This window comes from Barbatula barbatula, assembly GCF_947034865.1.
Source record: "Barbatula barbatula genome assembly, chromosome: 25".
Lineage (NCBI taxonomy): Eukaryota > Metazoa > Chordata > Actinopteri > Cypriniformes > Nemacheilidae > Barbatula > Barbatula barbatula.
In genome coordinates, this window is record NC_136788.1 from 14538386 (window position 1) to 14562856 (window position 24471).

At 38.8% G+C, this 24471-nt stretch overlaps 3 protein-coding genes across 7 annotated transcripts; all 3 read left to right on the forward strand.

Annotated features, from left to right (window-relative positions):
* Positions 1-213: 213 nt before the first annotated feature.
* On the forward strand, positions 214-6998 carry unc45a (unc-45 myosin chaperone A). Its single transcript, XM_079450059.1, has 19 exons — positions 214-412; positions 535-736; positions 822-997; positions 1518-1607; positions 1689-1856; positions 1963-2131; positions 2452-2622; positions 2883-3054; positions 3256-3556; positions 3703-3797; positions 4221-4362; positions 4458-4598; positions 4763-4890; positions 5195-5261; positions 5348-5461; positions 5549-5664; positions 5748-5865; positions 6053-6208; positions 6301-6998. The coding sequence occupies exons 2-19, from the start codon at positions 535-537 to the stop codon at positions 6595-6597; spliced, it is 2823 nt and encodes a 940-aa protein (XP_079306185.1). The 5' UTR covers positions 214-412; the 3' UTR covers positions 6598-6998.
* Positions 6999-7447: 449 nt separating this feature from the next.
* rhcgb (Rh family, C glycoprotein b) lies at positions 7448-20686 on the forward strand. 5 transcript variants are annotated; one of them, XM_079450064.1, is made up of 12 exons: positions 7448-7609; positions 11020-11066; positions 15367-15559; positions 15728-15878; positions 16287-16434; positions 16858-17024; positions 17410-17547; positions 18081-18217; positions 18297-18421; positions 18727-18800; positions 18986-19062; positions 19897-20686. In XM_079450064.1, the coding sequence occupies exons 3-12, from the start codon at positions 15387-15389 to the stop codon at positions 19925-19927; spliced, it is 1221 nt and encodes a 406-aa protein (XP_079306190.1). In that variant the 5' UTR covers positions 7448-7609; positions 11020-11066; positions 15367-15386; the 3' UTR covers positions 19928-20686. The 5 variants fall into 5 exon arrangements, with proteins under 5 accessions (XP_079306190.1, XP_079306189.1, XP_079306188.1 ...); XM_079450063.1 differs by lacking the exon at positions 11020-11066 and having other exon boundaries at positions 7450-7609; XM_079450062.1 differs by lacking the exon at positions 7448-7609 and having other exon boundaries at positions 10961-11066.
* gdpgp1 (GDP-D-glucose phosphorylase 1) lies at positions 8039-10047 on the forward strand. The gene has a single exon (XM_079450748.1). It carries the CDS (start codon positions 8206-8208, stop codon positions 9256-9258), a length of 1053 nt encoding a protein of 350 aa, XP_079306874.1. The 5' UTR covers positions 8039-8205; the 3' UTR covers positions 9259-10047.
* Positions 20687-24471: the final 3785 nt, after the last annotated feature.

Sequence of the window (24471 nt, forward strand, 5' to 3'; positions counted from 1 at the left end):
AGAAATAAAAAACGATTTTTACTATCCTGACCTGTTCCTCTTAAAACGGAATTTGAAATAACCCATCCCTGCCTGCTAAAGCTTGACTTTGTTGGACTTATATGGTCAAACGTCGTAGGAAAAAGAGGCGGGGCCAGAAGCGAATTTACAACCCCGACCACAAGGAAGGTCCGCCTTATGAATATTAATTACGCCGTATGACGTTCGACCAATAGGATTCGTCGGCGTCGTCTTCGCGCACCTAGACCAGGAAGCACACAAGACCGAACGGTCCAGTCCAGAAGGGAGTGAACAGACCTGGCACACTTACGAATATATCGCTACGATTTAATACTTTTTATAGAGAAACTGCAAAAACAACTCGGTCGTTTGAGTTTTTATACGAAAAGGAAAAACAAAGACGCAAAGAAAGGTGAGGTAGTGAGCACGTATGACGAGCCCCATACAACCTTACATAGTTTCTGGAATTGTGTGTTATTTACTGCAGAATAATTGATAATTCTCGACTAACTGAGTGTTTTTGTGAATGTTTAGATGTCCCAGGACTCCTCTGCATTGAGAGAGGAAGGGAACAGTTATTTTAAGGCTGATGATGTGCAAAATGCTCTCAGCTGCTACACAAAAGCCTTAAAGATCAGTGATGGTCAGTCTGACAGTGGTGTTCTGTACCGTAACCGTGCTGCATGTTATCTCAAACTTGAAGACTATTCCAAAGCAGAGACGGATGCAAGCAAGGGTAAATAGATTATTCATGACATCTTCTTGATCCACAGTATTGGGTTTATGGTTATGTGTTATTTGTTATGGTTCCATCTCTCAAGCTTTGGACATAGACCCAGGTGACATTAAGGCCCGGTTCCGTCGAGCACAGGCTCTGCAGAAGATCGGGCGGCTGGACCAGGCGTTTCTGGACGCTCAGAAATGTGCACAGCTGGAGCCCAAAAATAAAGCTTTCCAAGATCTGCTTAGACAGCTAGGAGCACAGATCCAGCAGAGGGTGGGTCGTTTTAGTGATGTTAGGAATGGTTCACCTGAACATTAAAACATTCACCCTCATGTCGTTCAACACTTGTTTATGACTCTTTCTTCTGTTTAACACAAAATATGATGTTTTGAGAAATGTGGTGGTGTAAAAGTGGTTTTGTGTTCTTACAACGGAAGCCAATGGGTCCAATGTTGCTCGGTTCCCAAAATTCTTCAAAATATCTCCTTTGTGTTCTGCAGAAGAAAGAAATTCGTACAGGTTTGTGAGGAAAGAATTTGTGTTTTGCGCAAAGCGGACATTTTGGTATGGTCTATTTTTACTTGGGCTAGTAAGCAGTACCAAGAATGCCTAGCATCCACCCACATCACCATCTTAGAAATGTCTTTTGGACAACCAAGCAAAACTCACGTTTCTTTACAGCACTATAGAAGTGCAGTTTTGAACCGTTATTTTTACAAGGTGCTCACCAGAGCACCCTGTAAATTGCTGTTTGGGTTCTGTGCTGTTTGATTGATTTGTTTATGTGTTATAGGCAACACAACTATCCTCCACAGACTCACGAGTTCAACAGATGTTCAAACTCCTCCTGGACAGCTCAGCGCAGGCTTCAGACAGACAGAAGGTTGGCAAGAAGATCTTGTGAACTTGCTAAAACGTTTTTATTGTTTTTGCAATTTCCTCATTTTCATCATCATTTATTTAGGCTGCTCAGAATCTGGTGGTGCTCTCGCGGGAGGATGCAGGCGCTGAGCAGATCTTCAGGAATGATGGAGTAAAACTTCTCCAAAAACTTTTGGAGTCCCAGCAGGAGGAACTGGTTCTCTCTGCTCTTAGAACTTTGGTTGGTCTGTGTACCGGACATCAGTCACGGGTAAATGTTTAGCAAACATCAGATTCTTCCCCAGCAAGAGTTGATATTAACAGCCAACTGGCATTATATCAATACGTTTTGTCATCTTCACTGTTGTTGCCTGTAGACCATGGCCATTGTGAACGAGCTTGGCATGGACAGCCTGTGTGGTGTCATGGGGTCCGGTGGCTCTACTGTGTCTATGTCAGCGTGCCACCTGGTCCAAGTGATGTTTGAGTCCCTTACAGAAGGCATGAACAAAGAGATCAGAGGAAAAGATGAGGCCATATTGCCAGGTGAGAGACCTTCACTTTTAGAGCTAGCGACCTACTTTATGACAAGACCAGAAGTAATTTCCAGCAGAGAATTTCTGTTCTACTTTTTTGGGTTACTTGAAGAGTAAACGTGAAACGAGAATTTACGTAAAAGATAAATTACAGCCAGTCACCAAACTATTTTTTAATCTTGTTGCTGTAATAATATGCCCTAGATTATATTTTTAAACTGTCAAGACAATCTCCTGTGGCTGTTAAATGTCATAAATTAGCCTTCATTAATTAGGAACATAAAATACACGTCATGCAGATTTGAGGATGTTTTGTTCTGTGTGTTGCAGAACCCACCCGCGAACTGCGTTCCATGTTGCGTCACATCATTGACATGCTGCCCACATCCAGTGTGTCTGGACCGGGACGTGACAACGCCATTAACCTGCTTGTCAAACAGGTGCCGAGGAAATCTCAGAAAAACCCAGACAACTCGCTTACCCTGTGGGTCATCGACCAGGGTAATGACCAGAAAACCCCATTTACCTTCAGTATGATTATGTGTGTTTGCGGACCTGTTTATTGTTTATCACGTAGCGAGAAATCTTGTTTTCTAACATTTATTTATTTGGCAGAATGAATATCAGTGTGTGCATTCTCAAACCAGTGACTTTGGTGACAGGATAGCTACAGAGCATTTTTTTTTCATATCAAATGTAGTCTTTCTAAACAGGCTCACGTCTAATGATTTTGGAACTTAATGAATAATGTTTTCTTGTAGGGCTGAAGAAGATTCTGGAAGTTGCAGGGACAGTTCCTGAGACGGGAGACGGGCTGCCACTCACAGACAGCACACCTATGAGTTGCTCCGTTCTTCTCACTAAGCTCTATGATGACCTGAAGAGTGATAAAGAGAGAGAAAACTTCAGCAAGCTCTGTGAGGAATATGTACAGTAAGTGAGATCTAACAGATTGTATGTAGGGTTGAGAAGTTGTTCAACAGAATGGTTTCAACGACTGGTTTTTGAACGTCCGTGGACTGTTTTCTGAAGTGTATTACAACAATGTTTTATTTTAATGATTGGTTATCTTTAATCTAATATAATTTTTCTTCTCATTGTTCTTCTTAACATCTACAAAAATTCTGTGTGCAGACGTCACTTCAGCAGTTCAGGTATGGAAAGGAAACTAAGTGCGATTCAGACCGTCTCAGTCCTGCTGCAGGGTCCCAGTGATGTGGGTAATCGTACCCTTGAGCTCAGCGGTATCATAGATGCTGTCATTTCCCTCTGCGCCTCAGAGAACATAACCCACCAGCAGGTGGCAGTAGAGGCACTCATTCACGCCGCTGGCAAAGCCAAGCGGGCATCGTTCATCACGGCCAATGGCGTGGCTCTGCTGAAAGATCTTTACAAGAAAAGTGAAAACGACCGGATACGTGTGCGAGCGCTGGTGGTAAGTATTGTTTGTATTGTAAAATTTTATTTTTGTTCTGATGAACACAGGGAGAGATGTTTGGAATCACACAAAATGTTTCCATAGTCAGACTTTTGAGTTGGTATAATGTATTGTGGTTACAGTTGTATTTGTGTGTATTGTAGGGGTTGTGCAAACTTGGGTCAGCTGGAGGCACAGATTTCAGCATGAAGCAGTTCGCGGAGGGTTCGACACTCAAACTTGCCAAGCAGTGCAGGAAGTATGTTTTTTTGCACATTGCACTCATGAGGTTCAAAACTTGTATTTGACTCTTTTCTTCTGTGTAGCAAAAAAGAAGATATTTTGTGAAATGTTGTGTTTCCGTACAATGGAAGTCAATGGTGGCGGCCAGTGTTGTTTGCTTACCATCATTCTTCAAAATATCTTCTTTTGTGCTATGCTGAAGAAAGAAAGTCATAGAGGTTTGGAATGACATGAGGGTAAATAAATGGGTGGTATTAAAGCTTTGCATACAAAACGTTTCTCTTACAGTGACCCCATTCATTGTGCATATGCAGGAGAAGCTGTTTTTGCATGTGTATGCATATCTAAATCTGAGCTCATTAGAGGTGCAGAATGTTCTGTAAATGCAAAAGTGCACGTGCAGGTGGCCACGTCACTATACTGTCTCTTTATTTCCCAGGTGGCTTTGCAACGAAGCACTACCGCCAACTTCACGCCGCTGGGCTATCGAGGGTCTTGCCTACCTCACGCTGGACGCAGATGTGAAAGAAGACCTGGTGGAGGATAAGAAAGCCCTTCAAGCTATGTTTGAGCTGGCTAAGGTACTTGTCCAAAGTTATAGCCAGTGGTTCAGATACACATGTCCTACATTGGCACTCTGTGACAATTATTACATTATGCTTATCGTTCTTCGCAGTCGGAGGACAAAACGGTTTTGTTTGCTGTCGGATCAACGTTGGTCAACTGCACTAACAGCTATGACATTGAGAAGCCAGACCCTCAGATGGTGGAACTTGCTAAATACGCAAAACAGCACGTACCGGAAGAGCATCCGAAGGTAGAAACCATACGATACACAACAACAGCTGTTGCAATATAGTTCTGAATCGCTTGACCATTATACCACAAAATTAAAGTAACGCAACAACAACATGACACAGTAAACTGATTTTCAGGTTCAAACTAATTACGTGAATAATGACTCAATGTGTGTTCATGTAGGATGCCCAGTCATTTGTGGAGAAGAGAGTGGTGAAGCTTCTGGAAGCTGGGGTGGTGTCAGCGTTGGTGTGTATGGTAAAGCAAGAGAGTCCGGCCCTCACCGAAGCCTGCAGGGAATGTATCGCCAGGTTGGTCACCTTCACCCCAACCATCTTGCTAGGTTTGATGCTGGGGAAATTCAGGCCAGAGCTTTAGAAGCCTCTGGCTATATTCAGATGCTGTTAGTTTAAAAGTAATTCATTTCCAAATCAGTTTGAGCTATTTCCCAGTGCTGCATGGCTGCTTTCCCGAATTCAGATTAAGTCCTAGATTAAATTACTCTTGTCATGGGAGCTCCGCTGAAAATGTATTTTGATGTACAAAATTGAATTTTTCAGCAAGGAATCAGCTTTTGTTTTTTTATAAAATAATGCATCTCTCTTCTTCTAACAGGGTTATTTTGGCTTTGGTGGAGAGACAAGAGGACAGGGGTTTAGTTGTAGCACAAGGTGGAGGAAAGGTAAGAACATGTCTCATAAACAAATGCAGTCGGACTCTGTATAACATTTATTCTGTTTTAAAATGTAATTCACCTGTTTGATTCAGGCTTTGTTGCCGCTGGTTTCTGAAAGCACAGATAAGGGCAAAATCAAAGCAGCACAAGCTCTGGCCAAGATCACCATCACATCCAACCCTGAGATCGCCTTCCCGGGCGAGAGGGTGAGACGGCATCCCGTTTAACCTCTCTTAAACCTTATAGTTTGTTGATTTATCATTTGTGTAATGTGAGGATTTATCCATGTGTAGGTCTATGAGGTGGTCAGACCGCTGCTTAGTCTGTTGGCACTTGATTGCACGATGCTGCAGAACTTTGAGGCTTTGATGGCCCTCACCAACCTGGCTGGAATCAGCGAGAGGCTCCGGTTAGCTCCTGTAGAAAATGTTTAATAAATATACCTTCACTTACCTTTTTTGTTTTATTGAATACGTTTTCCATCTTCCGTAGTCAGAAGATCATAAAGGAGAAAGCAGTGCCCAAAATAGAGGGTTATATGTTTGAGGAGCATGATATGGTCCGTGCGGCAGCCACTGAGTGTATGTGTAATCTGGCCCTGAGCACTGAGGTATGTTACAGTATGCTTCACGTTTCTGCATTGACATTTACTTGTTATTTTAATGTGACAGTACGCCGAGGTATGTTTCGTTTGAAAAATAGTGTCTATTCTGTAGTCAATCATAATCCATGGGTGTGCTTTTTCTTAAATGTCTGTCAAGATATTCAAAGACCTATATGTAGGTTATTTTTATCAGGTGCAGAAATTCTACACTGCTACTGATAACGACCGTCTCAAGCTGCTGGTCCTTTATAGCGGTGAAGATGATGAGCGTCTGAGGAAGGCTGCATCGGGCACGCTGGCCATGCTAACCGGTGAGATGCCTGAGCTCTGCTCACGTATTCCTGGAACGGTGAGTACTGTGGTTTCTCTACTTAAAGCAAAAAAAGATCTGAAAATGTATTTAAAGATTCATCATGTCTGTGATGTCATTATTCTCTACAGACCAGTCACTGGCTGGAAATCTTTCAAGCTCTGTTGCTAAGTGAAAGTCTGGACCTGAGACATCGTGCTGTGGTTATCATAATGAACCTCATGCAGGCTGACAAAAGTCTTGCGGAGAAACTGATGGAGAGTGAAGCGCTGGAGATCCTCTCCGTCCTGGCTAAAGCAGAAGACACCAAACAGGCCTCTGTCTGCAAAGCCGCCCAGCGCTGCCTGGATCTGGCTATTGAGTACGGACTTATCCGCAACAATGAGGGAAGAATTAACATCAGGTCTGAAGAATCGCATGTCGGTTAGGACCCATCGGTTGATTTCAAACAATGTATCAGTGTGAGATACTGAATCTTAAAGATTTAAAGGAAGCACTCATTTCATACCTAAAGAGACCAAATATTAATTAATTCACCTCCATTCCTCAAATTGCACTCAAACAATTTATTTTAAATATTTTTGCATGCCATTAAATTATACACAGATTTCCATAAATGTAGTCATCTTTGTGATTTAAGGCACAAAAGTTTTTATTTATGCATTTACATCACCTCAAGTCTTTAACTATTGAATATGAAATTATATATTCTGGTTTTATATTAACACTACTTTTGTTTGAAATATGGTCATCTTGTTTTTATAATGCCTTATTCAGTTCTACATTCTAAATATTAAAATATAAATTTTTAGGATTTTATATGTTTTTTACATATTGTAAAGGGTCTCAAGTGAATTTTCCAAAATTATTTACTCGCCTCTTTTAAATTATGTTTGGACATAGTTTTTTTCTGTTTAAATAGCAAATAATTCATATGCATTTATTGAATGTAGTAAAATTAAGAGTATTACTTTTTTAATCTAAATTAATATTTAACAAGTAATTATATTAAAACAAAAACGACAAAATTATTATTTTAAAACTTTAACAAAAGTTATACTTAAAAAGCAATTATATTTTATAATAATGATTTAGTTTTTATATATAATTACTTTTTAAATATCACTTTTGTTAAACTTTTATAATAATAGTGTCGTTTTGTTTTAATATAATTACTTGATAAATATGAATTTTACATTTCTAAACGTCAAGCAATTTCTATTGCGCACAGAAAACTACAAATCGCGATTAAAAGAGCGATATGAGTCCTCTCGCTTTCCATACGGACTCATTTTGGGGACAGTCAGAGACTTGTGTTGCCAGTTTGGGCGGACTGTAAATATAATGCAGACTGTTAAAATTCTTTGCATTATGTTATACAACATTTACTTCAGGAAAACGTACTGTAGTTCGTTCTGACGTTAAAGCACATTGTCGAAGGTAAGTACATTATTATGAATTGCACATTTTTTACTGTTGTGATGTGTGCAAGCACAGTTACACAAACGAGTTTAACATGCCTGCTCATAAAGTTGCTTTGCGATTAATTCAAGTGAACACCTTTAGCACTAAACAATCACTTATTCTTACTGCTGATATTAAAATGATGCATTTATATTCGCTTATTATTTATGGAGGTTTAAAATCACCAGATTGCCGCTTTGAATTGGTTTCTGAACATATTAACTTGGTCAAATTCTCGAATTTTCTTATTAATTCATTTTTTTAATAAGATGAAAATGGTATTTAATAACCTTGATTGTCACTGCAATAAAATAAAATTTTGAGCGGGTTTTTTTAAAGCGGTTGGGAGATTAGGCAGATGCTACATGGTTATTAGGCTGGAACTCGTTCGGTACCAATCTGGCAACAGACGTTCAACGCGTGGCAATGCTTTTTCCGGCACGGTGTTGCCGATTGAATTGAAAACACGAGTGAAATGCTTTTAAACGACAGATCCTAGTGATCTGAAAAAAAACACGTTCTGCTATTTATCACGTTACACGTAAACAACTTCTGGACATCTGGCAAACGCTATGGACGACTGTGCTGTTTTCACCTACACTGACGAGGATTTCGTAAATATGTTTTCTTCGCTGACTGAACGCAAGTCCAGATTTGACATCGCTCTGCGGTCCGGATGGACGGAGAAGATGAACGCCGGGCTGTTCCGGTACCATCTGGGTGATCTGGAGACGCGGATCCTTCCCGGTCCGTGTAGCTTCATCGCTCAGCTCAACGTCCTGAGAGGCGTCGAGAGACGAAAACCGCAAGAGATCGTGAGCATCCGACAGAACTTTGATCCGAATCAGTTCAATTTCAACAAGATCAACCCGAAAGAGCTGCTGTTTGAATTACAGAAAGTGAACACCGAAGCCACAGGCGATCAAAATGGGAGAAATAAAAAGTGCAAAATCATCATTAACGTCAGCCCTTTAGAATTCGGCCACTGTCTGCTCGTTCCCGAACCGCACCGGTGTCACCCGCAGATACTGACCCCCTTGGCGGTCCAATTTGGGATCGAGACTGTCCTGCTAAGTGCTGATCCTGGTTTCAGAGTTGGGTTCAACAGCCTGGGTGGATTTGCTTCTGTTAACCATCTACATCTCCACGGTTATTATCTCAACCATCAAATGAGGCTCGAAAGCGCCCCAACAGAACTGATTCACCCCCAAAATAACCTCTACCGCCTGGTTGACTTTCCAACCGGGTTTCTATTCTACACCCGGGGTCCGGATCTCGCACTGACAGTCAATGCTGTATGTAAACTGACTGATATAATGGTTGATAAGAACATTGCACACAACCTCTTCATCACCCGAGGTTGCCCTCCAGACAAGGAGGGTGACCCGTTTTCAGCCCGAAATGGGGCGAGGGTCGTCGTTTGGCCCAGATTGTCCTGTTTTGGGGCGAAGGAAGAGTCTGCTTTTAATGTGGCTCTGTGTGAGCTCGCAGGTCACCTCCCTTTTAAGAACAGAAAGGACTATGAAACTGTTACTGAGGATGAAGTTAAAGCAATCATAAGGAAATATGTGTTGCAAGAAGAAGAATTCAGTGAATTGCTAAAACATATCATGAAAAAGTTTTAGCTTCAATGTTTTTGTCTTGAAATGGTGTTAAACATTGATTTAAAGTCCTGAATACCTACAACATACATTTGTGCACAATCTATTTAATATGTTCTCAAAAAAAGCTTGAAATGACAAAAAGGTTTTAGCGTCTGCATTTCAATGATGATGATGCTGTGACATAAAATTATTGAAATGTGGCAGATGTTCGACTCTGAAATTGATTTTTATGAAAGTCTGTGGGTAAGAATGAGATATTAAGTCAAATTCTTTAAATTATGTTTACTGAATGAGAAATACCACAACCTTCGGGCATAGAGTTTATTTGGATTCTGATATATACTCGCAGTTTATCACCATAGCGCCCTCTGGTGGTAAAAATTAAAAAGACCACACTAAAAAGACGTAATGCCTGGAAGATAAATTGATTCAGGAAAATTTGATAAAAACATTGCAAACATTTGTACAGTTCATTAATATCTCCAACTGAATTATACTAAATGACACTCAAACCCCAAACTATGAGCTGATACGATAAAGAAATTACAACTGAGTGCATCATCCATCTTGTATCTGAGGCTCAAAACCACAACAAACATCAAAAACAAACTGATTCAGTGACGTCACTTGAACTGTGCAATTTAAGTACTTCAAAGGAAAACATTGTTTTCTGATTTTGATGAAGAAAACAAAACATTGTTCTATGCCACATGCCATACACACCTCCCCAATTGTCATTGAGACCGGTGTGGTGTAGATTTCTTCTTTACAAAGACACAGATGCTATTTTAACGGTGAATAAAACATACGATCCTCCCCTGTGCCTCATTACTGTCATTCAACAGGAATCTCACCCCAAAACGCTTCTTTGTGCTTATGGGAAAGCTAAGGATTAGCCTGTGCAAATTCCAGCTGTACGCTGTTTATTATCTGCTAGCCTGTTTTATTTTATTTACGGTTCGCTGTTTAACAACACAATAGATAAAAATGTCAATGTCGTGTATGTTTCTTTTGGCATCATTTTGATATTTGTCCTCTCAATGCTGTAGAATATCCAAAACTATTCTGCCATTGTTTAAATGCTCCCCAGGCTTGTGGCCTCCAATACTCATTAATTCCAGGTGATGGTTGCTGTAACTAACACTAAACCAGTCTGAGGAGACCTGTGTCATCTGTTTCACACCACAACAAAAGCCCTTGTGTGCATTCTGTATACAATAGCTTTGTCTGCCAACTAATCCGGCACTATAAATTAAACACAACGATACCAACATCTGTTGTATTGTGAAATATGCCAGGAGGCTTTAGGATACAAATAGGAATGTTTTAATTTGGTCACACCTTGAGAAGATACATGAGGCATCGTGTACAATGACAAGTAGATTGTCATACATTGAACTATAAACCTCTCTTAGTGTCAGAATTTAATGAGGCAGAAATAGCTAAACATTACCAGGTAAAATAAGGGTAAGATCGCCTTTTGACGCGGGCAGAAACAGAGGACACGTTAAAACATTGTTGGTCTGTATTGCAGTTTTCAAACCATGTTTGCTTTTGTCATTTTGTCTTGAAATTCATTTTGTCTTACTTTAGACAAGCTCATTTCATATATCTTAGATGCACTAGTTTCAAAATGTTTTAAAATGCAATAATAAGGAAAACAATCATTGATATCACTGATTTATATTACTACTGTGAATCTATGTGGACGTTAAAGAAAGTGCTCATGCATTCAGAAACATCAGTATCAAGGGCCTTCATCTCAGTAACATCTGCACACAGAGTGACGCAAACCAAAGAGAGTGACGCAAGCATCAACTTGACTTTTGGTGAGTATTATTTCTTCACCAAAAGCCTTTAAATCATCAGTCTGAATCTAATTCAAGTTGTATCCGCCATGTCAACTAAATGTCTAGACGGGTTATATAGACTCTAGAGATTATGATGGTTCCCTGCAGCAGTTCCAAATCCTAGCAGATACTGTCGAACCATCTGCAGTCTGATCCTGAATGAGCTTGAATAATCCTTTGCTATCAGACCATTTACTGTGTTACACACTGGTCAATATAAGTAAAGACACTTAATAGTGTCACCAGGAGCAGCATTGGGCACAGAAAAGCTATTGCGGGAGTCATGATGGGTCACGGATGATGATCTACAGTGTGTACCCTTAGGAGTTACACCATGATGTCCACTTCTCAGTAACCACAAGCAATTACAAGGGAAAACAGCAGAAAGTTTGTTCACGTCCTCAGTCATGTGTACAGGCACATTCTCTGTTTAATGAATCAGTAACAATGAGGTCATTAAGGACAATATCCAGAATGGCCAGCGTGGCCCGCACAGCCATTGCCTTAAAGCATAGACACGTGTGAGTACTTTATGTACTTTTAGACTATATGAACCTGACCATCAGATCAGCCATAATTGCTGCTGAATCACACTCAATGTTATTTGGTGCATGCGCATCAATGGCTCATGATTTCTTTATAGAAATAAATGACATGGGGCGATTATGAAAGTGAAGATATTTCGACTTTTGTAATATGTTTATATGCGTGTAGGCCTATACCGTGGTCTGTTTGAATACTCGACTCCGATTGGCTGGAAGGTGCATTAAAACCCCTGAATGCACAGGTAGATCCAGTAAATTGGATCATCATAACTGTAATTTTCACCTGTTTGATCTAAAATTACACTGTAAACATAAATAACAGCTTTAATTTGGCAAATGACTAAACAGAATAAATCCACAGCGTTTTGGGGGTTTTAATCCAAGAATTCTCCGCAAATTTTTGATTTGAAATGTAATTATATTTACTGGAGCTACCCAGGCGTTATGGGGTTTTAATGCACACCTTCCAGCCAACCAGCAACTGGATTGTCCCTCATTTAGATGCAGGGAATACCAGAGTACCCACAATGCAGTGCGTTTTTAATTGACTTCATTAGAAAAACGAGTCTTTATTTAAACATCCCGCTCGTTATTTGATCGGACATGTTTCACACAAAATCGGATTGTTTTTTCTTCCAAAATGCACGTCTTCATGACTGAAACGTGCTTTTTAATGTTAAAGACATGATGCGCAGTATTTACAAAGTAGCAAGCACGTAAAAGAAACAGTCAAAAATAACCCGTCATTCAAATTACGTAACGTCATCACGTATATAGCCTCCAAACGTGACAACTATGCTTTAAAAAAAATTGTATGAATATATCTCGTCGTGTTATTCGCATTCGTGCAATTAATTTGTGTGCAATTAAAACATGAAATTAATAATTCCTTTAAATTAAATTCGTTTTTTTCAGTTTCGGCAGATCACTGGGACAATGCATAGGAATCAATCACCACCAAGAAACACGTCACACGATGTTCATTGACCTTTCATCCATAAACTTTTTGTGTCTAGGGGCCGGAGTGGCGAAGCAGACACACCTCCGCGCTCCCGGTGTTTAAAGGTGGCACTAATGCGCGTTCACAAGGATAACAGCATCAGCAGGTTGCTCTTTAATAACTTGCAGAAATGGGGAACTGCCTGCGGAACGTCTGCGACCGACCCAAGAACACGAATGTGCGACTTAGTTTACCTGCCGTGTGTTTGGTCTGGCAGCTGGCTATGATCATTTTGTTTGGGGTGTTTGTGCGGTATAATATTGAGTCGGACACCCACTGGGTCGATTACAGAAACGAGAATAATATAACGAGTGATATTGAGAATGACTTCTACTTCAGATATCCCAGTAAGTGCATTGATTCCTCTGGCGATTGGACGTTGTCTTCTCTCAAACAATTGTTTATTTTAAAGTGTTGATTTGATTATTTTTCTATTTAAATGTTATATTATCAAACGTTTTGCAAGTGATTTACAAAATGTTTTAGGGTTGGCACTGAATCATTTAAGTCTTTCCAGAAACACCACAGAAATTATAATTGTTTGAATGCCTTTAATGGGAATTGTATTGCTTTTAATAGAAACGATAATAGTCTTTGCTTGGGTTCTATATGTGGGATTTTATCTATCAAACGGGAACCAATAAAACATAATCCTACTAGAATAAAACCTTCCACGTAAAGGAATTTCATAATGGTTTTAATGGTAACATCATTTTTCTGTCTCATATTTATATCAGATCTGATCAAATAAACACAAACACATCTATCTTTATGTACAACACTTTTTCTCTGAATATGTGTTTGTTGGTACACGGAGAAGTGTGTGTGTGTTTGTTTGTCTTCATGTACCTGTATCATTTATTAGCTTTGGGATCTGTGAAGGTGTGGTTGAATTCTTCACGGCGCGTAAAGAGCTTTGCCCCTCATGTCAGACTATTCTCTCTGCAAGATCGAACAAAGACCCAGGTGCTATGTGAACCTACTGTCTGTCGTTGGGTGGTGATCGGATGTCACTGAAGCATTTTGCTCTAATTTGATTGACTTACCTCAAACATAACTGTTTGGAGTTCATCTCAAAGTAGTGTGTGGACCAAACTTAAGGTGGTCAGTCATAGTTCTGGAAACCGTCTTTGATGCAACCGAAGCAATAAAAACAGGGTGATGTGTTTTGTATAAACATATCTTCTAGTGTTTGTCAGTAGTTTGAGATCTGATACTGCTTAATGTATCAACACCTGATGGTTGCCTTTCAGAACGCATCAGGCGTAGAAAGACTAAACAAAGAAATGTATACAGGTTTGTTACACTAGTTTACAACAACGGAGCTCTGATATTACGATTCATCGTGTCAACGGCACCACAGAAAAAGCAACATGGCGGTAGAAAGCGTTTGAGCGTTCCATTCTGCATACAGTGGATTTACTAATGTGTTAAATGACTTTAAAAACTTTCTCGATTCATGCACTTTATTTATACTCTTTAGTAAGCAATTTCTCGTAATACACGCACGATGGCTGATGTTATTGATGTAATGGTGGTAGATAAGTTTTGATATCTAATTCAAAATAGAACAGTTTGAATAAAAATGCACGGGGACATGACAAAATTCCACTCGGGTCCTAACTTCCTCTCCTGAAATCAAAGTACATCCATATGAATGAATGCAGCCTCGGTCTTCACATACAGGATCCTCTATAAAAGCAAATACGACGTTATAGTTACTTAGTTGGTCTCTCTGTGATCAAACTGTCTGCCATGAATGACTTTTTTAATGACTGAACGAATGAGGTACACCACTTGCGCTTAAAAAGGGGGAGGAGATGGAAAGAAACTCTGGGTTTGCCAAAGAAAACCTGCTCCAGGAAGGTAAGTTAGAATGGTTACTGACTCCGAGTATAAGTTACCTCTCTCGGGTTTGACATACCGCACATTCTGAAACAGAAAAGTCAGAGTTTACCTAATTTCAGGGTTAATATACTCAGTTTTCCCTTAACCTCCTTTCTGAAACGGGCCCACGGTTACTGTAAAGTTTACTGTTTACAGTAAAAACAGTAAAGTACTGTTAAAGTTTTTTTAAGGTACCGTGTCCAGGCATGTAACTCTTTTAATTGTTGTGATTTGACACTTAACCTGCTATCTTGTAGATCTGATTTCAAGGTCAGGCACGAATCGTTTCATCCTCATTGAGGAACAATCTGTTTTGGTTTCTATGAGTTGATTTATGGTCACAATGACCAGCAGAGTATTTGTCTCTGTGCAAATAGGGGCTCGTCCAAAAACCACAGAATTGTCTGTTGACAATAACATTGGACGCAAGCAGGTTTGTGGTGCTGTCGTCAGCATTGTCAGGCTCTGTTTGCATTTATGGGGAAACTCAAAACACCTTGCAAAATGAGCGGCCCAACCTAGTCCTGCTCTGAGGAACTCATTCCGTGTTCAGATATGCTACATTAAGCATGACCTGCTGCCTACTTTTGACCTCAGGTTATATACAACATCTACACCTGTCAGAGCAAATGACCATCAACATCATGGCTGACGGTTTACATGTAACCATTGTGTCCTTAAAGTGTCTTAAATCTTCCTTTATGGCAAAACAAAACCGTTGCTTTAAAGAACACAGAAAGCACTTTTGACATGTTTGATCCCAGCACCTCTTCTGAAGACCCGCTATGTTCCTTATAAAAACCTTGGATTGAGTTAAACTGAAATGTTTTATAAATTCAATGTACAGGTTTTCAAGATGTACATGTCATGATCTTCGTTGGCTTTGGGTTCCTCATGACCTTCTTGAAGCGCTATGGATTCGGTTCCGTAGGATTCAATTTCCTGATCGCTGCGTTCGGCATCCAGTGGGCTCTTCTGATGCAAGGCTGGTTTCATTCTCTGGATTACACCGATGGAAAGATCAAGATCGGTATAGAAAAGTACGTTTCTTCTCCCTCGTGGGTTTTGGGGTTTATTGTTGTTTTGTTAGCTGAACAGGATAGATATAAACCCCACGGCTGAGATTTGTGTAGTGTTTAAACGTACTGTGAAAATGTAACTTTGATACTTCTGTTCAGTTTGAGTAAAACTAGGTTCATGTTTTTTAGCCTAATCAATGCAGATTTCTGCGTGGCGAGTTGTCTGATAGCTTACGGTGCCGTGCTAGGAAAGGTCAGTCCGGTTCAGCTGCTGGTGATGACCCTGTTTGGCATCACGCTGTTCGCTGTTGAAGAATTCATCATCCTCAATATTCTTCACGTGAGTCTTGAGTCATTAATTTGCACACATGTAATACCTTTAAAGGTGAACTTCAACACTTTCTGGTCTTCATTTGCAAAAAACATAATTTTGCTTAAATCTCCTTATTTACCTAAAGCCTAATTCTGGTTTAAGCTAATCCGTGTCCGGGAATCCACCCCATAGTGTTTTATTGTATTGGTTAGGTGTGTTATTATTGTCGTTTTTGATAACTTGATCAAAACAACCCAACTGCAGTTCGATTGATATTAGTGGCAATGCACAATAAAGAAAACAAGATTTTGGATTTTTTTTAAACTAAGTTATCTGTTTTTGCAAATGAACTTTTCATATGTTTCTTACATCATATTCCATTCAGAGTTGTTTCTGTCAAATATAAATATGTTTGAGATATCTTTATCCCTTCAGGCTAAAGATGCTGGTGGCTCTATGGTGATCCACACGTTTGGAGCTTATTTCGGTCTGTCCATATCTTGGGTTCTGTATCGGCCAGAGTTGAATAAGAGCAAAGACTTGAACGGTTCGGTCTACCACTCGGACCTCTTTGCCATGATTGGTAAAAGCCATAATCATTTTTATTCAACTGTATGGCCAGGTTTTAATATAAAGAAAAAGATCACCTTCAAAATACAAATACAAATATCATTATTTTCATGACCTGTGTCATTTCAAACCTTTCTTCTGCAAAACACAGAAGTAGATATTTTGAAGAATGTTGGTTACAGAAAACCATTGGTCCCCGTTTACTTGCGTTGGTTTAGTGTCCATACAATAGAAGCCAATATGGACCAACGGTTTTCAGTTACCGACATTTTTCAAAATATCATCTTTTGTGTCTTGCAGAAGAAAGAAAATCACATCGGTTTAAAATGACAACAGGGAGAGTAAACGATGGCCGAATTTTCATTTTGAAGGTGAACTATTCCTTAAGTACGCTTTTCTTATATTGATAGTTTTGTTATCAAATCTGTTCACGCAGGCACTCTGTTCCTGTGGATGTTCTGGCCCAGTTTCAATTCTGCCATTGCTGATCATGGAGACGGTCAGCACAGAGCGGCCATCAACACATACCTGGCTCTGGCCTCCACCGTCCTGACCACAGTCGCGATGTCCAGCCTATTCGAGAAAACGGGAAAACTAGACATGGTAGCATCTCCCATTTTCATTATCAAAACATTTTGGCGTGGTGGCTTTCAATATTGTTAACAACTTTTTGGAGACCCCTCAGAATTCCTCACTCTCAGTTATTTGGATCGTGTTACTATTTATACTATAAGATAGATACGATAGTTTACATGTACTCATCAAATATACTCTAGGCTTCCTTTTTTACCCCAAGCGTCGACTCATTCTTTCACATGTGTTGCCCTCTAGTGGTTCATTAAAACTAATTTCTTCTATATAGTTTTTTTCATTATGTAAATGCCCATACAAAAACAAACCAGACTCCATTTAAATCACGTATTTTAAATGGAAAACATCCGATTCATGCTCGATCCCTAATCTAAAACGCAGTTTCTTTTTTCTTCAGGTTCACATCCAGAATTCCACACTGGCTGGAGGAGTTGCTGTAGGAACAGCAGCTGAATTTATGTTGTCCCCATACGGTTCTTTGATTGTGGGTTTCATTTGTGGAGTTGTATCCACATTGGGCTACATTTATATATCGGTGAGGTTTTTTACCTGTCATTTGCTTTAGGTGACCTCTGACAAAGGATCTTTTTTGCTGGTATTAGTGATTCTGTAAAAACATTTAAATGACTAAAGCAGTATAAAAATAGTTCATATAATAATCCCAATGTAGTTATTTAACCTTTGCAATTCAAATGACTGTTTGTGAGATACAATACTTATCAGAAGTTCATTACTGTATTATAAAACTAAAGATTCTATTGACTAAGACCAAACGTAGAAATGTATTGCTTCAGAAATATCTTCGATTTTATGTGTTCGATCGGTGATGGCAAAGCATTAATTCCTCTGAAAACACTGCATCGTCCTTGCACTCATTTCTATTTGAATGTGCTGTTGTGGCTTTAAAGATGCACTTACTCTAGATTTCACAATGCAACACTTCTTTTAAGTTGCTTGGAATTCTAAAGTTGAATTTGGGTGTCATCAGAAATTGTTTCTGTCAACCACGCGCTGTGTTTTTATTTCAAACATTGTGTTTTTTTTAATGTGATATTTATCGGACCTTAGCCATTCTTGGAGGAGAAACTGAAGATTCAAGACACCTGTGGCATTCATAACCTGCACGCCATGCCAGGGGTCATCGGAGGAATTGTGGGCGCCATCTCAGCCGCCGCTGCCAGCGAGCCAGTTTATGGGGCATTAGGGTGAGCCAGTAAACAATGACATCAAATCTCTCATCCACACAGCATGAATATAAAATGCACAAATGTGTTTCTATTTCAGCTTGAAAAATACATTTGACTTCTTTGGAGATTTTGAAAAGCGAGTACCCACTGTCCAAGGAGCATTTCAGGCAGCTGCACTTTGTGTTGCCTTATGTTTTGGAGTAGGAGGTGGCATTTTTGTTGGTAAACAAAAAAACGTTTTATTTGCACCTATCGTAATATTGCTCTTGCTGCTAAATGACTAAATGTAAATAGAGACTCTTTAGATTTCAAGTCTTCTATGCATATTGCGATATTTGTGTTTGCAACATGAATCCTAGATAATACAGTGTGCGATCCTATTTGGCAGTGAGACTCTCAAGGGCTGTACTGATTCAAGCTTATTTGCTTCCAATGAATGTGTTAGTGTGAGGAGAAATGCTACATTTAGTCATGTTAGTGTAACTTATTATTTAACGTTTTAACAAGCATTGTTCTTTAACACACAGGCTGTATTCTGAGGTTGCCCATCTGGGGTGATCCAGCAGATGAGAACTGCTTTGATGATGAGTGCTACTGGGAGGTGAGTTGCTTTTTTATATGATCGCAGAAAGATTGTTTGCATCATTCAGTTTAACATACATTATTGTGTCCCCATTGAAGATACACATGCTTGCCATATAACAGGCCCCACAGAATCCATAACAACTGTGTGTTCTGTACTGTTAGTCTATAATTTAATTCGATGTTTTTTATTAATGGCTGTAGGTTCCTGAGGATGAGGAAAGTGTTCCTAATATTTTGGCTTACAACAATCACATGATCCACAACAAACATGCAGACATGTGAGTAGTGGTGCACGATCTCCTTTTTTACAGACCGTTATTAGCAGTTATGCAGTATGCTCGTTGCTCCACCAGGGGTCGCTTGTGCGCTGAATCCTCCATAAACTTGACCTTTTAAATTGACATTTTTGTTCTTAAAAATCGATCTTACATTTACATTTAGTCATTTAGCAGACGCATTTATCCAAAGCGACTAGCAGATAAGGAAACATTGGAAGCAATTATAACAACAAAGGCAACAAAATGCATAAGTGCATCAAAACTAGTCCAGTAAAGCCTAGCACAGTATACAAAGCTAAGAATAGTGAGGTTAGTAAATATTTTTTTTAAGACAGAAAAGAAAAAATAGGATGTTTTATAATAGTATGAAGAATAAAATAGTATGTGTTTAAACGTTCTATGATTATTTTAAACGGTCTGAGAAAGTATCAGCTACGACATACATTTAATCTAAACATCTAAAACCTGCCTAAACTTGCCGAGCCTTGCCTCGCAAAGCTAAGACCAGCTAAACTAAAGCAAATAAACCCATGCTTGTCGGAGACGAGATTGGGCTAATTTAAGGTTTTTTACACCTTAATAATTATTTTGTATGTAAAATAAAACCCGCTTTTAAAGTTTGTTAAAATAAGTTGACTTGATATATTCAGAATCGTTCCTATTAAACCAATTAGCTGCACGTTTCTCAGCATCACTGCAGTGAGGTGGTATATTACCCTTTTATGCCACAAGGTGGCGCATGGAGACAGCGTTGAGTCAACGGGCAAGTCTTTATTGTGTGTAATGTGTGTAATGTGTTTGTGAGTTGAAAGTGACACACAGTTTCTCCTGCAGGACAGAGACGAATTTCGTGGAGCAACACTAACACAAGACAACACGCGTGCAGTGTTGTGATCCTTGTCAATGGCAATTTTTTCATTCTGCTTTTCTCCGTTAACAACTAGCCAAACCTAAAATGAAATGGACATTTTCTTTTGGTTTTGAGATGCATTTCATCGTGCAGAATATTTACTATATCCTAGATGACATGTAAATACGGTCTTAATATATGTGTATGTCACACGGACTAGATTATTGATCAGTCAAGCGTATGGTGACACTAGATTCATGAATTTCTTTTAAAACAGATTTGATTATTAATTTTCCTGAAGGTGTTTGGAGAAAATGTGGCAAAAAAAAAACGACAACCTTTAAACCTCCTAGTAGATACCTTTTCAATTAAACTAGAGTATATAGAAATAAATGAATTTTACGTGTAAATTTAAGATTTTGTTCAGAGATTGTTGGATGTAATTGTTTTAAATGTTAGTGTCTGTGTTTTTCTTACATCAGCAACCGCACATTGTGTTCACCAAAGGATATAAACATTCAAACAAAAGCAAAATTCTGTAATGTTTTATTTACAGATCTTTTTCTCCTATCATTTGAATTGCTTTCATGTTAATCAGCATGTATGCACACATTAACAATGTGCAATCTGTACGTAATTGTTTCTATATATTTCTTCCTTTTCTTCAGTATTGTAACATACTTGTTTGTTGATCCTTATTGTAAAACTGTTTTAAAAATGTTGTTAATCTATTGTTTATTGCCAGATTAAATTATTGATTTGTTACTGGAGATGAAATCTGGTGTTTTCTTGTCTACTATCACTAGCATCAGTTAAATATGGGCTACTTCTGGAACAAATGACCCCTAAAATCGTATACGGTCTGATTTAGATCGATGAGGAATGATTTTGAAGTATTTTGAATATTTGCTATGGACAGCAACGTCTCGTTCCACATCCTTTCTGTGTAAACATGATGTTTTGAGCCAATTCCTGTCCTCTGTGGCCAGTGACCGTCTTTATGTCCTTTATGGACTCATGTTGGGGTGAAAGGGCCTGACATCTGCTTGTCTGGGGTCAATTGGATGATGTCAGAGGTGACCATGCCGCATGTCCGTCCCATTAACAACAATACCAAACAGATTACTGGATGTTTGAGGTCAAAGGGTATATGCAAGCTACAGGTAAACGCATTGGTAAAATTAACTTAAATAACCTAAATTGAATCTGTGCTTTTTTTGGTAAATGTGTAAAAATGCCTTTTGGCAGTCAAAAATTGAAAGTAAAATATGTTTATTATGATCTTAAAACATTTTAATCTTCAGGCTAAATGATTTAAATATCGTTTGCAGACAAAACCGTTACTTGGATTTGAATTGAAATTGCATTTATACAAAAAACTTTGTCTTTTTTGATGTAGGAGTAAAGAAAAAAGCAGGCCACATGCATCCTTCTTCAATACTGACTCTACAGAGACGTAATGGACAAAGGAAACTAAAACTAGTAAGACAAACTTCCCAAATATTTACCTTACTTTATTAATGTCTTTTTATAGTTGTTATTCTAATAATAAAAATGACCATGTGTGTCCAGACTTTCAGTTTGTAGTGCAGGACGCTGATGGTTTACAATATTTAGTCACAGACAAAGGCACATATAGGTTTTCAATCTAAAGCTGTGGACGCAAGCCTTTAATTTCCCCTCTGTGGGAAATCAGCATGTGACATACTTAGATCTTAGCTCCCATCTCAAAGACGGTGAGGAACAAACGAACGTTCCAATTAACTGCTTTAGGGCTCCTGTGGAGGAAAGTGGGAACCCCCCCATTCTATTTGCGCTCGCACACCCCTTCTCCACCTTCTCAGCATTCAGATCTGTGCCTCTCTGTTCTCTCCTCCCCGCGGTCCTTTCGCGGCTAATGTATATTCATTTACCACTTATTTGACGGACGCAGCCCCCTGTTAAAACTAAATCAAGCCCCATTCACGACGTGATCCTGTTTGCCGTGCTCAAAGGGCCCTGGTCCGGGGGGGGCCCCGACCCTGAAGACACAGAAGAGGGGAGAGGCGGCAGGAGGGGGGGAGCATTTGATCCTATAGCCCCCTAAAAAAGACACCACTGTCTGCCTCTGCTGTGATTAGGCCAGCCAATGGCGGACACGGTCAGGACCGCGGCGGGAATTTAGAAGAGGCGTGATGGAGATTAAATATGTCACGCCCATTCAGAAAGAGTGGGATAAAGAAATAAAAGAAGGTTATAGGAGAGAATGAGGGAAGGGAGAGAGAGGGCTCTTTTCATGGCTGATGACTGATTGCCCGTCTTTTGATTGACAGGCAGTGTCGAGCCAAAGGGTGGGAAAATTGGGAGTGCGTTTCTGGGTGGGGTTGATGTCGAACTGTGAGAAATAAAGGTTAAGACATTGTGTGTGAAAAGAGGGGCTTTGGTGAGAATATCCATGCCTGTAATTAGCTGTGACCATTATAGCGGCTTTATGGTGGATATTAAAATCAATGCTGGACAAAGGTTAGAGATAATAAAATGGAATGAAATGAGTTTATCGTATACAGGGGCTCCCAGAAAGTATTTGGATACATAGAAATGCCCAAATATCATGAAATTAGGTTGCAAAATATTAATCAAAATTACATTTGAAAAAAGTTAGTTAGGTTTTAAAACACAGGGATGCAAGCTACCGACATTTTATTAAAATTCACATTTTTCAAAGCCAATTTCCCAAAATTGTTGAGTAAAATTATTTTACATTTTGATAATGAAAAAGGGGGACTATCATAATTTTAGGTTTAGTGCATATTTTTTAATGATTATTATAATGTAAATTATACACAATTTACTTGCTATGCACAACTGTAATAAATAAATAACATATAAAGGTGTAATGAAAGTCATTTACTTTTTTCTCCTTTTAAGTCTACATATTGAATACTTTTTATTTTTATATGCTGAAGAGCTGACGACATCAAATTCCTTGTGTGCTTATTCTGGTTTTGAATTTGAATAGGTTACATACATTAACAGTGTTTGATGAATAAATCATAAAAAACAACAGATATTATGAGGCCATTATATTAATGTTTGTGTGTATAGTGATATTGTGCTTTTTTCACATTTCTAAAGTGTAAAGCACTTGTGTTTGAAAATCTAAGAGGTTCATGTGTTCACCTGTGGTTACTTGAGAGAACTGGCCTTAAGATCAGTGGGTTAAAAGTCATAAAAGTGATGTTTAGCATCATTACATCACAGAATTTATAAATTTGTTGCCTTGGAATTATGTGGTTCTACATTTTGAGCTGTCTTGAGATAACGTTTTTGCATTCCATTTGCTATATGAAACCTTTTTGTTTTCTGAAAATGAAGTCCCAAAATGTGCACAACACAAAAAATGAAAAACATCACATAAAGTGAATAAGTTGTAACAGAATAGGAGTATGTAAACAAAATTTGGACACAAATGTCCCTTATAATTCCAAGGTGATTTTATATTTGTACCTAATGGAATTAGATTCATACATTTTTATGTGTGTTTTAAAATGTTCCTCTGCTTTTCTATTGGTGTCACGTGTATTGTGTAGGACCCCAGTAAGACGCCTCACATTATCAGGGACCAAGTGCTTGTGTGCTCTACCCTCATAAACACGCCTGTAAATCTGGTCTTGCCTGTAAGACTGAGGTCCATAAACCCGTTTACAAAGCAGCCAAACTGATCTTTTCAGTCTGAACATTTATTATTATGGGATGTAGTCTCTGGAGTCATGAAGAGATTTTACTGATATGTTTAGAGGTTAAATTGATAAAAGGATTTTGCTGGGGTGTATTGTGAGGTATTCCTTATTTTTAAGTGATTGACCGCTATCATGCCAAAACAGATTTTCCAATAATTAGCCATTTTTTAACGTTTCCACTGTTTTTACTAATTAAATGATTTGAGCATTTAATACTCAAAAATGGCCTTAAAACAACAGATTTTGTGTTCGGTTAAGGACAACGCACAAAATGAGTTGTCCTTAATTGAAAACCTCTTTGTGTTATTTCTGGGAAAATAATAAACACATCCTTTTAAAAGTGTATAAAGGGTTATGAGGCTTATAAGTTATGTAAGGGCCTCTATTAAACCTATTGTTTTATTTAAAAAGTCAAATGTAAAGAAAATTCAGGTTTAAATAAATAGGCCTACATTTAAAATTCACCTGAGCATTTACAACATGCCAGATAACTTGCTTCATAACATATGTTAACAAACCTTCAGTATATAAGGTTTATTATGAAACAAAACTTTCATTTCATTGTGTCGTTTTATGTAAGGACATTTATGCAGTTACCAAATTGCGTTCAAAACAACGCATTGAAAGTATAGGCTACTGTACTACAGTAGTACTATAGTATGTGTTCTTTGGGAGTCCTCGACATTGCGTTGATAATGCAATGCTAAAGGAACATTGCAAGCTTTTGAAGATAATGAAGTGTGTTTAAAAAGGCATTTGTACAGTGGGCCGGATTTCCATCTCACCTCGAGCCTGATAGTCTCACCCCCACCACCTGTCATGATCTCGTGCCCGCTGCCG

What these genes read in the sequence shown, in the direction of transcription:
- unc45a (XM_079450059.1), top strand. Translation starts at nt 535, where the DNA reads ATGTCCCAGGACTCCTCTGCATTGAGAGAGGAAGGGAACAGTTATTTT. An exon ending in CTCTGTGAGGAATATGTACA is followed by an intron (nt 3,055 to 3,255) that starts GTAAGTGAGATC and finishes TTCTGTGTGCAG; the next exon opens with ACGTCACTTCAGCAGTTCAG. An exon ending in GGAATCAGCGAGAGGCTCCG is followed by an intron (nt 5,665 to 5,747) that starts GTTAGCTCCTGT and finishes CATCTTCCGTAG; the next exon opens with TCAGAAGATCATAAAGGAGA.
- gdpgp1 (XM_079450748.1), top strand. Translation starts at nt 8,206, where the DNA reads ATGGACGACTGTGCTGTTTTCACCTACACTGACGAGGATTTCGTAAAT.
- rhcgb (XM_079450060.1), top strand. Translation starts at nt 12,763, where the DNA reads ATGGGGAACTGCCTGCGGAACGTCTGCGACCGACCCAAGAACACGAAT. An exon ending in ATCAAGATCGGTATAGAAAA is followed by an intron (nt 15,560 to 15,727) that starts GTACGTTTCTTC and finishes CATGTTTTTTAG; the next exon opens with CCTAATCAATGCAGATTTCT. An exon ending in CACAACAAACATGCAGACAT is followed by an intron (nt 19,063 to 19,896) that starts GTGAGTAGTGGT and finishes TTTCTCCTGCAG; the next exon opens with GACAGAGACGAATTTCGTGG.